Below are 18,618 nucleotides of genomic sequence, written 5' to 3' on the forward strand. Positions count from 1 at the left end.
AAATAATCTTCTGGGTGCTGGAGGATTTGTAGAGCTTTGGGTGGAAAAAACATCCATTCCTAGGTAACATCTTACCTGGTAACCAGACCCGTTGTTAGTGCTGTGCACAAGCCTTTATAAAAAATGTGAGCAACTGGCTCTCCTTCTCTGTCACTCTTTGCTGTGGGAGTTTGCTGCTGGATACAAAAGGTACAAGAGTTGCCTGTTTGGGGAATCAACTAGAAGGTACCATCTGAAACTGATTGAAGTTCAGTTTAGTTTAGTGTTTTCTTTGGACCAGCTGTATAAAGCCCTGCTGCCTTGATGAACAGGACTGTTCCTATAAACGGTGTTATATTGTTGAATGGTGATTTCAGCTACATATATTTTACTAGGTGTTTCTTGACTTTAGTAAATACTAACACCTAGGGGTGCGCATCTTCACTGGCCTCACTATTCGATTACAATTATCCGGTTCACGATTCAATTCGATTCCACGATGCATCACGATTACTGCGCACGGTTTTCATCCAAAAAATTCAAGTAGTCAGAAGAACTCCATTTTTTAAATTTTATCTGTTCTTAAAAAAAAAAGACAACACTCCCTGCATGTAGCAAAGTGTAAAAACAGCAGAAGAGGAGCTCCAGACTGCCCCCAAATGACTACAGAAGATGGTAAGTGACTGCAGACATGATACATGAGAGGGTCAGAAACTGCAGACATAATACAGGAGACGGTCAGAGACTGCAGACATGGTACAGGAGATGGTCAGAGACTGCAGACATGGTACAGGAGATGGTCAGAGACTGCAGACATGGTACAGGAGATGGTCAGAGACTGCAGACATGGTACAGGAGATGGTCAGAGACTGCAGACCTGCTGGACGTGGTAAGGGAGGTGCCAGACTGTCCTATACAAGATGATCAATACCCTGCCGCCCTCACCACTAACCTGTCAGCATATAATACTATTACCATAGCGCTCCCCTGCCCAGTGTCACCACGGACCAATTCCCATCCTTCTCAACCAGCATTCACACAGTCCTCTGCTCTTTCCCCCACCTCTACACTGAGCATGCAGATAGGGCAATAAAACAAAAAATGGTGTGCAGTGCTTTGTGGTGACAAATGCACAAAACAGTCTTATTAAGTAGTGAATAAATATAGTCCTGAAATATATAAATCTGTGATCTGATTAAAAGAAATCGTTTGTGTATTCAAAGTAATTCCAGTGCTGAGTGTGCTCTGCTGTGTTCAAATCATTTCTGATTCCAGGTGAATGATTTGGCGCAGCTTACTCCCACTGCTCTTCGGTGGCATTCGGCTCCGTTCGGTCGCGGAGTCATCAAAACATCGATTACTCCTGTCGTAACATCGATGCCGCATCGTGTATGGTCGAATCGCGATGCATCGATGTTACGATTAATTTCAACAGCCCTACTAACACCCCTTTACACAGTACAGTATCCCCTACATAAAATAACTTAGCATTTCATTTAGTTTGTAATTTACACTTTCTCTAAATATTTCCTAGGTGGAGAATGAAGCTGATGGTCAGGTCTGTCTGCAGTACAAGTTTAAAGATGAAATGATAAAGAATGATCTTCGTTTCCCGCTGAAGGTGCAGAACGCAGGAAGGTCAATATTTAGTATTTAAAACATCCCCAAACTTACCCTGTGTTATATTTTTACAGTCACCTCTAAGAGACTGGTGAAGCTCTGGTCTCATCATGTACTGTGTTTCTTCTCTTACCCACCACCCACAGACTAGCAGAGCTCTGGTCTCCTCATGTACCGTGTCCCTCCTCTTACCCACCACCCATAGACTGACATAGCTCTGGTCTCCTCATGTACCCTGTCTCTCCTCTTACCCACCACCCACAGACTAGCAGAGCTTTGGTCCCCTAATGTACCATGTCTCTTCTCTTACCCACCACCAATAGACTGGCATAGCTCTGGTCTCCTCATGTACTGTGTCTCTTCTTTTACTCTGGTTTCCTAAGACCCTGCCTATCTTCTTTTAGACCCATTATCCACAAATTGGCAGAGCTCTGGTCTAGTCTTGCACTGTCTATCTTTTCTCAACCACCACCCACAGAGTGGCAAAGCTCTGGCATGCTCATGCACTGTCTATCTTCTTTTAGTACAAACAAATGGCAACCACCCCAAGCTACTGGCCTTTACAGCAAGGAGCACATGGAAGGGTGACGCATGTTAAAGAACAACACAGACAAATTCACAGCTCACGTACCATCCAGTCTGCAACAAACTGAATTGTCCTGTCTAACAGTTAATGTTAAAACCAAAAGTTTAGTTTTCACACATTTCCAAATATGTGCGTAAGCTGCAGAACCACTTCATGGCACCCTAGTTTGCTGCAGTCCTAACTCTATACATTTTGAGAGTCTCCTGATTTGGAATATATATATATATATATATATAATTAATGGATAGACTGAGGGCAGGGATGCACTGGACACCCAGCAATAGCACAATGGCAGTGAAGGTATCCAGTGCATCCCCTAACCAGTAAACCAACAGTGCAAACAAATGGCAACTGCCCCAACCTATAACCAGTCTTTGTTTAGGCCCACTATCCACAGACCAGCAAAGCTCAGGTCTTCTTATGCCCTTTCTATCTTCTCTCACCGGTCATCCACAGACTGTCAGAAATCTAGTGTCATCGTACACTGTGTAGCTTCTTTCAGGCCCACCATCTACAGGCTGGCAGATGTTTGATATCCTCATGCACTGCCCATCTTCTTTCACCCACGATCCACAGACTGCCTTATCCCTGGTCTCCTCCTGCACTGTCTGTCCCCTACATGGCCCACCATCCACCGACTGGCAGACCTCTGGTCTCCTCATGCACTGTCTTTCCTCCTCCAGGCCCACCATTCACAGACTGGCAGAGCTCTGGTCTCCTCATGCACTGTTTATCTTTTTTCAGGCCCACCATCCACAGACTTGCATCCAAAGCTCTGATCTCCGAACTGGAACAAGGAACAGAGTCTCAGTCTGAAGAAGTGAAGAAGAAGATCTTGGAGACCAGTCTGCAGTCTGGTGTTGTCTCCTCTCTCACAGCCTATGTTGCCGTCAACAAGGACACCAAGACACGCGTGGAGGGTCCTCCCGTGCGCAGGGATGTCCCAGCTCCAGGTACGTCGTTGTCACATTTGAATGCAGCAGACCGATTGCAGTCCTTAATGGCAATAGCAACTTATGTTTGGAAAGGCATCAAATAGTTACTTCTACTTGAGTTAATTGTCAACTGTGACTATGGCAGATCTTTATAATTAGTCATCCAAAGAATATATTTTCTAAAAACTGATACCATTAGGCGTACCATAACCATGTCATGGAGTTTTGGGGTTATCAGTGCAAGGTAAACTCTGTTCTAACTAATCTGTACAGCTATATACTTGTGTGCAGCAATCGATCTTATTCCAGGTTTATAAATTCAGATATTGTTGATGCAGAGTGTGACAGACGATTTATATGAATTACTCCTCAAATAAGACTTATTGTTGTTACTCACTGACTTTCCTCCTGGCCCTTCCAAGCAGGGACTCCATGGCTCCTCTCACTCAGGAATATAGGGAAACATAAGAAGTCAGGGCTGTGTTTATAGGCTACAACTCTAATCAGTGGCCATAAAACTATTAACCCCCCATTTAGTACTGTGGTAAATTATATCTTAACCAAAAAAACAAACATTTATTATAATGTAGCTTCTCAGTACTTATATGAGGCAGAACATTTTCAGCAAGTACAGAAAATACTTTCTGATCATGCCAGAAATGCTATGTCCTGGGCCGTCTTTAATATTGACTGGGCACTGGGCAAACATCTTCTTGGGCCCTCCCGAATCTACTTATCAACTATGTGTGGGCTCTAGGGGAAGCTGCCTTGGGACCCACAACGATCACTGGGTCTGGGGCCCCTTTTGCCCAGTGAAGACGGCCTTGACTATGTCCTAGTTCTTAAATGAAAGCACAAATATTATCTTTTATTGTGTAAACTACTAATTTCATCCATTCACCATGTACTGGAGATGAACAAAGGTGGACACGTTTAAAGTCCAGCCTGGGTGACAACCATGGCTTCCCACAGTGGAGAAAAAAGGTGTAGGCAAGAAGAAACAGGAAGTATGGTATTTGTAGGACAACCAGGTGAAAATAAAGGAAAAAAGTCTGAAAAAAGAAAACTAATGCAGCCACCACATCTAAGTACTGAGCTGTAATATATCACATTTTTGGTTTCGGGTTTAGACACACTTTAAATTCTTTCAGCCCTGATACCACAGTCACATATCATGGTGAGGAATCCACAAGTATCCTGTAGAGTCTATATAATGGTGTTTATCCCTCATCATCTGTCCTGTCTTACAGCATTTATGATGATGGGCTCAGCATTCCACGGAGGACATAGAATGATGGCTTGCTGTGCTGCTCCCATGGCAAAGCCTATGAAAAGGATGACCAAGGGTAAGTACCATATTTTTTTATTTTTTGTGGTTGCTGATTCTACTGTGCTGCCACTTTAGAAAGCTCATGATACTCTGGGAATTCTGTCATGGGTGCAGCCTTATTTGTAAGACAAAAAAATGTATTCTTAGCAAAAGTGTCCCTATTCCAGGACAGGTACGTTTTGTTGGGTTGGGCTGATGGTTAGTGTGAAGTGTAGCATGAAAATGGTGGGGGACAGAGACAGCAGAGGGGAGGCCTGTGGAGCGGAGGAACTGTTGGCACTGATGGAGAGAATTAGGTGGTAATGGTGATGGAGTGGTGACTGTCAGGGATGTACTTTGAGCTGAGGGTAAATGATGGATGCAGAGAGGAATTACTGTGGGTGGAGGGGAGGTTGTTGGGGAGGAACGCTTTGCGATTGGGAACAGAAGTAGGCAAGGAGGGATGCATTGTAAGCTGGGGGCGAGGTGGCCAGGAAGGGATGTGCTGTGATTGGAGGGTAAAGTGACCAGGGAAGAAAAAAGCTGTAAGTGGAGGTTGAGCTAGGTGAGTTGGCCAGGGAGGAATGCACGTGAGGTGGCCAATGAAGTGGTGAAACTGAGGGGATGAGAAGGAAGGGAGATGCTATGACCAGGGGAATATGTGAAATGGGCTTGAGAAGGTGATGTGATGTAGGGAATACGGTGGATGGGAGGGAGGTCCTATGACCAGGAAAGTTGGTGAGATGGAAGTGAGGAAGATGATATGTAAAGAATAAGGTGGACAGGAGGGAGGCACTGTGACAAGGGGGGGGGGGGGGGTTGACGAGATGGTGGAAGAAGGGATCTGTGACTAAAGGCTAAGTTGAAGGGGAGGAAGGTGCTGGGATGAGGTTGGTGAGAGAGAGGTCCTATGACCAGGGAAGTTGGAGAAACCAGGGAAGCTGAAATGTAAACAAAACAATGCCGGTGTCTTGCCGAGAAAGTTCCCTCGGTGGATAAGTTCCCCCCCTGTACTGCGCAGGCGCAGCGCCTGCGCAGTACGAACTACTGTCAACCGCCGGAGATAGCCGAAGCTCAAACTCTTCAATCAGCTGTACACGGCGCCTGCGCCCTGGGTCCAGGTTCCTTCCCCACCATCCAAGTGGACCTAGAGGGGGAATCTAAAAGAGCTGAGCGAAGCGAGGCCATGTCTGAAGCGTGGCGAGCCAAGAGAGCCCGTGCCCGAAGCGTGGCGAGCCAAGAGAGCCCGCGAGGGGCCCTCTTACAGGCGCCGTGTACAGCTGATTTTCAGCTATTCCGCTTTGGCTATTTCCGCCCCCCCCCCCAAATCCATACCGGGCCCTTCGGTTCTCGAATGGATTCTAAAGGAAACCCCACACCAATTTTTTTTTTTTTTTTTTAATGCGTGGGTTTTTAAGACCCTTATCCGAGTATGCAGCCTGGCAGGCCAGGAAAGCGGGGGAGAGGGAGCCAGTGCCCCCCCCCCCCCCCCCCCGAACTATTGCAGGCCACATACCCTCAACATGGGGATAAGGGCATCTTCCCTACAACACTGGACTGTGGTTCTGGGGGGCCCACGGGCAGGGGGCTTATCGGAAACGGGAAGCCCCATTTAACAAGGGGGCCCCCAGATCCCGCCCCCTCGATGTGAATGAGCATGGGCCACTTCACCCAAAAAGTGTAAAAAGTATATAAAGACATTACACAAGTTTTTGACACTTTATTAAAAAAAAAAAAACAATGTACCCCGATGAAGATCCATCACAAACCACGCCACCCGCCGCCAGACTAGAAAAAAGAAAAACCTCCGGCATCGTTGAACGCTTTCCCGCCGAATGCCTGCTCCTCCACCTGACATTTCTTAAATAGCTAAGGGTCGGAGTCACCCGATGACCCACCAGGTGGCAACGCCCCTTACATATTTAAGAACTGTCACTTCTTTTCTGGCGGAGCTTCTTTTTTTTGTTTGGGACCAGCGGTGCGGCGGGTGTTGTGATTGAGTGGGAGCATGGTTTTATTTTTTTTATTATTTTAATAAAGGACTTGGCAAAAACAACTGTTTTTCTTTATCTTTGACACTTTTTTTGGTGAATGAGTAGGGGTGCAATGTACTCCATACTCATTCCCATGGGGGGATCTGGGGGCCTTTTGTTAAAGGGGCTTCCAGAATTCAGATAAGCCCCCTGCCCGCAGACCTTCACAACCACCGCCCAGGGTTGTCGGGAAGCGATCCTATCAACATGGGGACAAGGTGCTTCGGGGTGTGGGGGCAGAGCCCCCCGCCCCAAAGCACCCACCCCCTTCAAGTTGAGGGCCTGTGGCCTGGCATGGTTCAGGAGGGGGGTGCGCTTGCTCGTCCTCCCTCCTTTTCCGGCCTTCCAGGCTGCATGCTTGGATAAGGGTGTGTTATAGATTTTGGGGGGCCCCCCGTCTTTTTTTTTTGGCATCTGGTTCCCCTTAAAATCTATACCAAACCTAAAGGCCCTGTTATGGATTGGGGGGGGGGGGGGGGGGGTGACCCCAAGCCGTTTTTTTCTTTCTTTCTTTTTTTTTTTAATAGCTGGGCCGGCAATTTCAACTGCGAGTCAATTTAAATATGATTTGCCTCTTATTTTTTTTTTTAGAAATGCCATTTTTTCTGCAGCAGGTTCTATACATGCTACAGATGCACAACTTTACAGGCACACTAAGGGGACCCCCCCAGCACTATATTTAAAATCATTTTTCATGTTTATTGTTTCACTTAAAGTGGCAACCCCACTTGTCCCCATCAACATGGAGACAAGGTACTTTGGGGGGACCCCACACTGTTTTGTTTTTTTTTTGGCGTGGGTTCCCCCTAAAATCCATACCAAACCCAAAGGACCCCCATGCCGTTGTTAATTTTTTTTTTTTATTGCCGGCGTTGTTTTGTTTGCATTTCAGCTGCCGGCGGGGAAGCCAGCTGACAGCTGATGAGTCATCGGTTGTTAAGGACGCGGCCTGCGGCGGCCAGCTTCCCGGCCTGCTGTTTAACAACCAGCTATCCTTCACACAGAATTTGAATCGGCCGATCATTTTTCGACCGATCCGAATTCTAATCGTTCTGAAAATTTGGAATTAGTTAGAAAGTAAATAAACAAAACTAATTTTAACAGGGTTCAATGAAATTCGTTACTATTAGCAACTATTTTTTTGGCAGATTCGGATGCATCCAAATCTCTGAATAACCAAAAATGTGTCCATATTTGTATTCAGACCGAAACTAATTATACGTGTCTGTTAAGCATATAATACCCAAGGGCTGTGTGTATCTCCGACCTTGTCAAGTCCTGTGTCAGTTGGCTTTGGGCTGCTTACCAGGTCTTTCAGATAGGTAGCAGAATGGCCAACTGAAGTAGTTCCCATGACAGGCTGACAACCCTGCTGCTAATTGTGAGGCAGTGGCTAAGTGTTGTCAGCCTGTGACAGGAAGTGCTGCTAATGGCAGGATCTAAAGTTAAAGCGGGGGTTCACCCACACCGCCAAAAAAAAAAAATATTAAAAGCCAGCAGCTACAAATACTGCAGCTGCTGACTTTTAATACATGGCCACTTACCTGTCCCAGGGTCCAGCGATGTCGGCAGGGGACGCTGAGAACCCGCTTGTTCTCGGCAGCTGCCGCCGCCATCCTAGGTGAGGGAATCTGGAAGTGAAGCGTTGCGGCTTCACTTCCCGGTTCCCTACTGCGCATGCGCGAGTCGCGCTGCGCGTCCCTAGTGGTCCCCGCTCTCTCCTGGGAGCTGTGTGTTCCCAGCAGACAGCGCGGTCGGGACGGGAGGAGACATAGACTCCCATGGGAGTCTATGCCGGAAGTGGGTGCAAATACCTGTCTTAGACAGGTATCTGCACCCCCCTCCCCCCTGAAAGGTGCCAAATGTGACACCGGAGGGGGGGAGGGTTCCGAAAAGCGGAAGTTTCATTTTTGTGTGGAACTCCGCTTTAAGAAACTTTGCAACAGATTCACGAAATTATTCGATTTACTCATGTACTGATTTTTCCTTTTTGATGTTTATGAAGCTTTTTTTAATGTGCAGATGGAGAAAATGGTGCGCTCCGTAGTAATGCCACGGCATCCCCAAGAGGTATGTGATTGTACACTGTAGGGGATCAGTCACTAGTTGAATTTTGAGAATTACTGCATGAGCAAAAGGAAAAACACAACAGGGTTTGCTTAAAGCTGAGCTTTTGCTTAAATTAAAAACAGAAAAATTGTCATGAGGGACATAACTTACATTTAGTACATGTCCCTTGTGCTGATTGTTTGTGTTTAAAGAGAAATCTTCCTCTGTCCAAGCTCCACCTCCCCTGTCGCCATAATCTTCTGGTGCGACATGGGTTAATACAGCAAAAGGGCTGTAAGGAGATGTCAAGAGAGCCCAACAATGCCCACCCTTTCCTGCCTGATGCCCATTCATAGAAGCCATACTACAGCTTCTATGAATGACATAGGATCTGTACATGTAGGGGCGGAGCTATAAATCATCCGCCCATCCTCCATTCTTCAATCCTGTGTCATTCAGAGAAGTTGCAGTATGGTTTCTAAGTGTTGCAGATCTGGGAGGAGAAGGCAGGCATAGTCGGCTCTCTTGATGAAAGCTCCTTACAGTCCTTTACCTGTATTAAAGAGGAGTTCCACCCAAAAGTTAAAGCCCCCCCCCTCCGATGCCACATTTGGCACCTTTCGGGGGGGAGCAGGTACCTGTCCCCACTTCTGGGAGATCGCGCCGCGGCACGATCACTCGTAAGTTCGGCGCCACTCCTCCTTCCCCACCACTGGGCCATTCAGAAATTGCAGTGCACTTCGCGCGTGCGCAGTAGGGACCCAGCTGTGAAGCCGCAAGACATCGCTGCTGGTTTCCGTTACAGACAATGGTGGCGGCTGCACCCGAGAGTCGATGGAAACATCGGTTGGGGTGCCGACATTGCTGGATTCCAGGACAGGTAAGTGTCCTAATATTAAAAGTCAGCAGCTGCAGTCCTCTTTAACTTACGTCGCATCAGGAGATTATGGTGACCGGGGTGGAGCTGGGACAGAGGAAGAATTCACCAAAAACATGAGCAATCAGCACAAGGGACCTATACTAAATGTAAGGTACAGGATGTCCTTTGTGGCCAAATTTCTGTTTTTAATTTTTCGACTAAGCTTTTAAATATAGCTACTGTATAGCCTAATTTTTAATTGTGGATGGAGCAAGAAAGGATTAATACTCCTATCCAGCTTTTATTGCTTGAGTGGTGTGAACGATTGAGACTGTTGAGTCATACAAAAGAGTCTATTAGGAGTTGACAGACAACACATTTCATTGGTTATGCACAGAAGCTCCTTCATCAGGACTTATGCCGCGTACACTTGAGCAGACTTTACGGCAGACTTTGCCCGGCTGACTTTTCGACGGACTTTATGACGGACTTTCTGAATGAACGGACTTGCCTACACACAATCCACCAAAGTCCGTCGAATTCGTACGTGATGACGTACGACCGGACTAAAACAAGGAAGTTCATAGCCAGTAGCCAATAGCTGCCCTAGCGTGGCTTTTTGTCCGTCGGACTAGCATACAGACGAGCTGACTTTTCGACCGGACTCGATTTCGACGGATTGATTTAAAACATGTTTCAAATCTAAGTCCGTCCAACTTTTGAGCAAACAAAGTCCGCTGGATCCCACACACGATCGAATTGTCCGACGAAATCCAGTACGCTGGACCAAGTCTGCCGTAAAGTCCGCTTGTGTGTACGCGGCATTAGATATATAGTGCAAGTGGAAACTTGATGGATGGTTAATTTTTGGTTTCAATTCTTAAGCTGTAGCTAGAAGCTCACTCAGCTAAATTGTCTAATAGCCAGACAACCTAACTGAGTGTCACATACCTGGTGGAGATAGAGCTGTAAAGGGAGCTTCTCTTGGACCTCTTGTCCAACACCCTTGGTAATGATGACAGGAGGTGTGAGGACACAGAGTAGTGAAAGCCAGTGAAACCCACTGATGTTTTCAAGAAGAAGGTGACCATGGATCACCAAGCAGGGACCAGGATCTGGAACATGGTGAGGCTTGATCAGCAGGCAGGAACATAGCCAGGACAAAAGGCTGTCAAGAGCCGGGCAGTGAAGGTACAGGAACATCAGGCAGAGGCATAGTCAAGATACAGGCCAGGGTTGGTACACAGTCAGGCAGCGAGGGAAAGAAGCACAAGACAGGAGCAGGGTGAGAGTACAAGCCGAGGTGACAATAGGCAGGCAGGATTCCAGAGATTGGTCAAGGCAGTGGCGGCTGGCACCCCCCGACCCCTTCTCACTGTCTGCCGGTCAGTCCGGCATTTACCCCATCTAGGCAGCAGGCAGCAGGCATCATGCAGCAGCTCCTGTGTCCTTTCCTCCCTCGGCCATGCTTCTCCTCTCCTCCCCCTAGGCGTCCAATAGGATCGCCTGTCCTTTCAGCCAATTGGGTGACAGGTCTCAGACCCGCTTCCTGATTGGCCGGGAGGAGGATCAGTGTTAGAATAGTAAATATTAATTCGCTATTATAACACACCTGGGTGAGCTTGGAGCGCATTCCCTGCGCCCCGAGCCCACCCTATTTTGAAGCCTGTTAAAGCCTCTGGCTCTAATCAGTGCTTCAAAAAAAACACCCCTGTATTGAAATTCATGTGTCTGGTGTCCTGAAATGCGCCCGGACGCATGGATATGGGGGCGGTGCCCGTGTGCCCTTAATGGACGAACCTACCCTGGGTCAAGGGCAAGCTTGGTTGTGCACTGGTAGGCAGGCATATCAGGTCAAGGTGCAGGTTAAACAGGAACTAGCTGAAGACCACTCAGCAATTTGTTCATGCCATAGTCCAGCTTAAATAGGCCATTTAGCGTCGGTGCCCGTACGTGTGTGTGCCCGTGCGTATAAGTGTGCCCGTGTGCGTACGTGTGCACATGCATACTTCGGCTTGTGCACACGCTAATACATTTGTGAGTGTGTGCTAATGCCCGTTCTGGAGTGAGCCTTTGCTCAGAATTATGAGCATGCGCATGTAATGACCTTCTGATTCCAATACACACTGAGCTTCTCTTACACTGCATACGGTTCCTACTACAGCTTACAACCCTGAAGGAGATCTATGCATAACCCCTGGACTATGTTGACTGTTAACTCTTGATAGCTGACTTTCCCAGAGACCCCGTCCAAAGCTCCACCAGGCAATAGAGAAATGCTGCACTATAGTGATCCTGAGATATTTTCAGAATCTTATTTAACTGATACAGTAGCAGAGCAAAAAGGGTGATAGTAGGAGCTTGCCCACAGCAGAGCAGTTACAGGAGCCTTTAGTCGTACTTTACTTCATGGGTGCACAGATAATAAATGATCAATTGGTCGAATGATCGATAATGAATGGTCTTGCCTGAAACCCAACATCTGCTAAAAAGTAGCTGCATAGACTACTGATATCTGTCTACATAGCAGGGAGAGGGGGCATGAGCAGGGGCTGCCACAGACAGGATTGAATCTGTGGCCACCGCAGAGCCTTAAAAAGTGAGGTCTGAAGACTGGGTTCCTTAAAAAGGATAATTAAACTCTAGAACCAAAAAATATACATATAGCAGCACAATTAAACCTTTTTTTTTATGTGCAGCTGTTTTGGGCATACTTTGAGCAAAGGAACACAGGAAGTCTTTCATCTTCAGGTTATACTGCCACCTACAGGAGGATTGGACACTGGCAAACAAAAAATCTAGACCAGCCCAAGAACAACCCGACCAATAAATAAATAGAATCCCTCTCTAGAGCATTGTTTCCCAACCTTTTTTCAATCAAGGCACCCTTTAAAATTATGGAAATCTCTCAAGGCACCCTTTAAAATTATGGACAATCTCGAGGCACCCTTTAAAATTATGGCCAATCTCGAGGCACCCTTCCAAATTATGGACAGTCTCGAGGCACCCTTCCAAATTATGGACAGTCTCGAGGCACCCTTCCAAATTATGGACAGTCTCGAGGCACCCTTCCAAATTATGGACAGTCTTGAGGCACTCCATCCTAAAATGTATAAACTATTCTAATAGTTTTACATAATGCAGCAACATCCACACATGTGGAACACCCAACGTTAAAGCTAGAAGTTTGTAATGGTTCACAATCAAAACTTGTGGCTTTGTGTAACTAAAAGGCAGCCTTCATCCACCCGCTGCCTTGTATACAATTTTTGGGCAATTTTTAGGCATTTTGCTGAGGCACCCCTGGAGAAACCTCCAGGCACCCTGGTTGAAGAAGACTGCTCTAGAGCTGTGGTCCCCCAGACAGAATCTGCTCTTCATCCTATCCTAGCTGTGACCTTGCTTTGCTAAACCTTGGCTGACTGTTCCAAGGGACCTTGCCCCTGCTACAATGGTCATAGAACATTTGGAGCAAATAGTAGCAATTTTAAGCTACAGTTGTGCTGGGCTGCAGGAGGAGCGACGTTCTCAATCAGTGGAGAGGGTAGTGTTAAATGATCTAGTAGATTTAGATGGACTTTACATAAGTGACTAAGGATATAAAGCCCAACTCCATCTATCACTTATTAACCACTTGCCGACCGTTCTATAGCCAAATGACGGCTACAGAGTGGTCATCCAGTTCTGTCCAATCACAGCTCATCACATGTAAGCAAATGCCAGATATCGGCATTTCCTTTCCCCAGCGCTGTCACTGTTTGAGGAAAGGAAAGCCAATAACCATTGTTCCTGTGACAAGGCACACCTATACTGATTCTCAGTGCAGCCCCATCAGTGCAGCATATCAGTGCCCATCAGTGTAGCTTATTAGTGCCGCTGCATCAGTGCCCATCAGTGCAGCCCATTTAGTGCCCATCAGTGCCGTCTCATCATTGCCCAACAGTGCAGCCTCATCAGTGCAGCCTCATCCGTGCACATCAGGGAAGCCTCATCCATGCCCATCAGTGCCACCTCATCAGTGTCCCTGTCTTGGTTGCTGAGGACCCGAGAACTTGAATCAGGGAAGTAGTTCCTTCTCATCTTTTGCAAGATCTTCATGAAAGATGCCAGCTTGTTGACCTGGGAGGAGTCCTATGCACCCTGTCATTGAAGTCTTGTCTCCCAATCAACATTCTGTAGCTTCATGTGACTTACCTGACCTTGCAACATGGGACTATTCTGGTGGATGGTCATCTGAACCAGATTCATTCTAATGACGCCATGATGATGGGGTAATCCAACCAATCAGAAATCCCACTGTGGCAAAAGAAGTAGATTGAATCCTGTCAAGGGCAGATCATGTTCCTGCTTTGTCGACCATTTACATGGAAAGCACTTTAAAATGGCTATGTCTGGATACAACCAAAATGTTACAGGTGGGGGATGCCAGCTGTGGAATTCCTTGCCTCAAGATTCAACAGCAGACTTGACAGGTTTGTCTCGAGGTACAGGGATTCTCTATCGGAAGCAGCGAATGCTCTGGTGAGCCAGAGGGATCAATTGACCCTGATCTATACCTTTTCCTCACCTAAAACTTTTTCCTCATCTGCTTTTCTGGATCAAGATGAAAGTCATTCAAGTGATCCTCATTGCCCTGGCTGGGCCAAGGCGATTGTGGCACTCTGATCTGGTAAGACTCCTGGTGGTTGCTCTGTTGGCTCTACCAGATCATTTGTATCTTCTGTCTCAAGGACCAAGTTACCATCCTGCTTCACACTCATTGGCTTAATGGCATGGCTGTTGAAGCCCAGGTTCTGGGAGTCAGGGGGTATCTCTGAGCCAGTGATTCCTAGGGTATTAAAAGCTAGGAAGTCTTTTATTCTTCAAGGTCTATCATGGGACCTGGGGCTTCATCCCTAGAAGCTTCTCCATGGAAAGAATCCTCTGTTTGGCTCTCAGCACAAAGGTCAGGTTTATGCATTTTCTATGTTTTAGTGACTGTTGTCCTCTCATTCCTTGATTAAAGCGGGGTTCCACCCAAATTTTGAACAATATCTGTATGTATTCTCTTCCTTGCCTAGATGCTGACATGCCGTTTAAAAAAATTTAAATCGCCGTAATTACCTTTTATTTTTCTATTCTTCTTCGCACTTCCTGGTTCTCCTCCCGTGGGAGTAGGCGTGTTTCTAGCCTCTCCCTGACTTCTGGGAGCTAGTCTCAGGCTTCCCAGGATGCCACTGAGCATGTGCGGGAACAAGCGGTGAATTCTGGGAGCACAGCATTCACCACATCCAGGAAATAAATGCTTGTGGGCTTCAAATGCCCACAATGAAGATGGAAACCGCCTGCAGTGAATAATATAAGTTATTTTTTCCGACGAAATCTGACACAGGCAGACATATTACACACAATATGTGAGTATGTAATGCTGAGAAGAAAAGTTTGTGAATGAACTCAAAAACAAAACGATAGATAGGTGGACCCCCGCTTTAAGTCAATTATACAGAGAGTCCCCCATGTAGTTCCCCCTATTTGCTCCCAGTGACTCCGTAGCACCCTAATCTGGATCTCTCTTTGCTTCAGAAACTGTCATTTGAACACAGTGGAAACATTCCTCTCTCTTTTCTGACCTGGAAGGTGATCTTCCTTGTAGCCATCAACTTTGTAAGGAGAATTTCCAAACTGGTGGCCTTACCTAGCAAGAAACCCCCATAAAGTCCTCTGGAGGTTGTATATAGTACATTCTACACAATTAGGGGAAGCCAAACACCTAGTTTTCTGCAATCAAAAAGGGGATAGGTAGGTTGAGGGTATAATGTACTAACCTGTAAAATGAATCAACATGTTGTTGACCGCAGGTGAGACTGACTAATGTGAAGAGCAAATGCCATCCCATTTCTTTGTAGACATAATTGGCATTAATGTTTGCTATTTAGTCTTAACAGCTAGTGGTGTTTTACCCAATTTGGTATTCAATAGCTGGGAAAAAGAGTGGAGAGTAACCCTTTGGGACCATTGTAATTTCAAATCTTTACAATTTTGGCCTCTTGGTCCTCCTGAAATTTTTATTGTGATGTGAAAGCTTTGCTCAGCTAGCTGTGTGCTTTATATCACCTCCTAATTGATTAATTGCCAGATTCCATCCACACCCAACACAGTATATAACAAGGCTTTCTTTATGGGGGAACATACAGGGGGTTCTTCCAAAGAAGTGGGTTCTTCAAATAAGTGGCACTTCTGCTCTTGCACTTCAGCGATTTGCACAAAGCAAACCATAGCAAATTGCAGGTGACCTCATTTTCATATTCTCTCACCTTCTCTGAAACATGCACTGTTTACCTCTCCTCCTCTTCACAATTGCAGCCTCTCTCCTCAAGCTCTCTTTTCTCTTCACCCCTCTGCTCCACCACACAATCTGAACATATCATCCTCACTTCTCCCCTCCCCCTATTACTGCACTCATCACCGGTTTCTAACTCTAAGCCCACTTGCTAACATACCCCCCAGGATACTGAAGCATGTCCCCTCATACAAATCATATTCTCATATTACCTCCCTTACTCTTCTGCTTCTCCTAATCGCTGGAGATATTTCCCCAAACCCTGGGCCTTCCTTATTTAACTGTGCCCAACACACCCATCACCCTCACCCTACACCCTCTGGCAGTAGTCGCAATCTACACAATTTAGTCTCCATTCCTCTTCTTCCCAACACCAGCCTCCCTCTCTCCTGCGCCCTTTGGAACGCCCGCTCTGTCTGCAACAAACTCACTGCTGTTCATGACCTCTTTGTCACTAATTCTTTTAATCTACTTGCTCTCACCGACACCTGGCTCCACGAATATGACACCCCTTCTCCTGCTTCCCTCTCCCAGGGTGGCCTTCACTGGACCCACTCCCCTAGGCCTAATGGACGCAAGGGAGGTGGAGTGGGATTCCTCCTATCCCCCCTATCCCCCCCAGAGCACCTTCCAGGTTATTCACCCTCCTCCCTCTTTTTCCCTCTCATCATTCGAAGCCCACTGTATACGTCTATTCTCTCCTACTTCCCTAAGAATTGCTGTGATCTACCGGCCCCCTGGACCACTATCAACTTTCCTTGATGAGTTTTCTGCCTGGCTACCCTACTTTCTCTCTTCGGAAATTCCCACAATCCTTCTCAGTGATTTCAACATCCCTGCTAATACAAACACTCCTGCTACTTCTAAACTTCTTAGTCTAACCTCTTCATTTGACCTGAAGCAATGGGTACAGGCTTCTACTCACTCTGATGGCAACATCCTTGACCTTGTATTCTCCCACCTATGCACCCCATGCAATTTCTCAAACAATCCTTTTCCCCTCTCCGACCACCACCTTATTAGTTTCTCTCTCCCCCTGTCTTCCACCACCTTTCCCTCCAATCACCTAACCATCACCCGTAGAAACTTTCGCAACTTCAACTCCTCTCTCCTCTATTCTGCTACTGACCACCTCTATGACAAAATCTCTCCCCTGTCCTGCCCCAACCAAGCCACATCCATCTACAATAAATCCCTGTCCTCCACCCTGGACAAGCTCGCTCCCCTCACTACACGCAGAATCAGGCCTCGACCCCTACAACCCTGGCAAACAGATGACACTAAAATTCACAAAAAACGTAGTCGCGCTCTTGAGTGTCTGTGGCACAAGACTAAGTCTCTCAAAGACTTCAACCAATACAAATCTGCCCTCCAAATATACTATTCTTTCCTCCACACTGCCAAGCGAACCTATTTTACAACTCTTATTAACACCTTCTCATCCAATCACCGTAAACTCTTCTCTACCTTCAACTCTCTACTTTGTCCTCCACCGCCTCCACCCACTGACCTACTCACTGCCCAGGAAATCGCTAATCACTTCAAAAACAAGATTGATACAATCCGTGATGAAATCTCCACTCTACAGCTATCTCCCCCAGCTAAGACCCCATGTCAACAGGTACAACTGACACTCCCCCTATTCAAATCTGCTACTACAGACGAAGTTGCTAAACTCCTTTCTGTCGCACACCTAACCACCTGTCCCCTGGACCCTATTCCCTCTCAAATGCTACGATCACCCTCTGACCCCATCCTACACTCTCTAACCCACATCTTCAATCTCTCCCTCACCTCTGGCATCTTCCCCAATGCTCTGAAACATGCACTGGTCACCCCCATACTTAAAAAGCCGTCCTTGGACCCTACCAATCTTAACAACCTACGCCCTATCTCCTTGCTGCCCTTTTCCTCTAAACTCCTTGAACGCCTGGTTTACAACCAACTGAGTGACCACCTCATTAAAAACAACCTTCTTGATCCCCTTCAATCTGGATTTCGCCCTCAACACTCCACAGAAACTGCTCTTTTAAAACTCACAAATGACCTACTAACTGCAAAAACCAACGGACACTATTCTGTACTCCTACTTCTGGATCTTTCAGCTGCCTTTGACACGATTGACCACCCCCTCCTCCTCAAAAAACTTTACTCCCTCGGTCTCCGTGACTGTGCTCTTCAGTGGCTCTCATCCTACCTATCCCAACACACCTTCAGTGTCACTTACAATTCTACTTCCTCCACTCCTCTTCCCTTCTCTGTCGGGGTCCCCCAAGGTTCTGTTCTTGGACCTCTTCTATTTTCAATCTACATCTCTTCCCTGGGTCAACTGATAGCCTCTCACGGCTTTCAATATCATTTCTATGCTGATGACACACAAATCTATCTCTCCACCCCTCAACTTACTCCATCAGTCTCCTCACCAATCACTAACTTACTAACTGACATATCTGTATGGATGTCACACCACTTCCTCAAACTCAACTTGTCCAAAACCGAGCTTATAATATTTCCTCCCCCACGTGCCTCTTCCCCCGACTTCTCTGTCAAGAGCAATGGCAAAATCATCCACCCGTCCCCACATGTCAGGGTGCTAGGTGTTATCCTGGACTCTGAACTCTCCTTTCGGCCCACCATCCAATCACTTTCCAAAGCTTGCCGCCTCAACCTCCGCAACATCTCTAAACTATGTCCCTTTCTAACCAATGAAACCACAAAGCTCCTGATTCACTCCCTGGTTATCTCTCACCTTGACTACTGCAACTCACTCCTCATTGGCTTACCTTTAAATAGAATATCCCCCCTTCAGTCCATCATGAATGCTGCTGCCAGACTCATCCACCTTACAAACCGCTCAGTGTCTGCTACCCCCTCTCTGCCAATCCCTCCATTGGCTGCCACTCGCCCAACGAATTAAATTCAAAATACT

At 46.7% G+C, this 18,618-nt stretch overlaps 1 protein-coding gene across 2 annotated transcripts in view; it reads left to right on the top strand.

The window, feature by feature from the left end:
- The window catches only part of LOC141121560 (von Willebrand factor A domain-containing protein 5A-like), a 70,767-nt gene that overhangs the window by 29,160 nt on the left and 22,989 nt on the right, over positions 1–18,618 (top strand). For both annotated transcript variants that reach the window (XM_073611205.1, XM_073611197.1), the window contains exons 13-16: positions 1,514–1,617; positions 2,930–3,138; positions 4,371–4,466; positions 8,485–8,532. In XM_073611205.1, coding sequence (XP_073467306.1) covers positions 1,514–1,617; positions 2,930–3,138; positions 4,371–4,466; positions 8,485–8,532 — 457 coding nt within the window. The remainder of the gene's footprint in view (positions 1–1,513; positions 1,618–2,929; positions 3,139–4,370; positions 4,467–8,484; positions 8,533–18,618) is intronic.

Source organism: Aquarana catesbeiana, linkage group LG01 (genome assembly GCF_042186555.1).
Source record: "Aquarana catesbeiana isolate 2022-GZ linkage group LG01, ASM4218655v1, whole genome shotgun sequence".
Taxonomy (NCBI): Eukaryota; Metazoa; Chordata; class Amphibia; order Anura; family Ranidae; genus Aquarana; species Aquarana catesbeiana.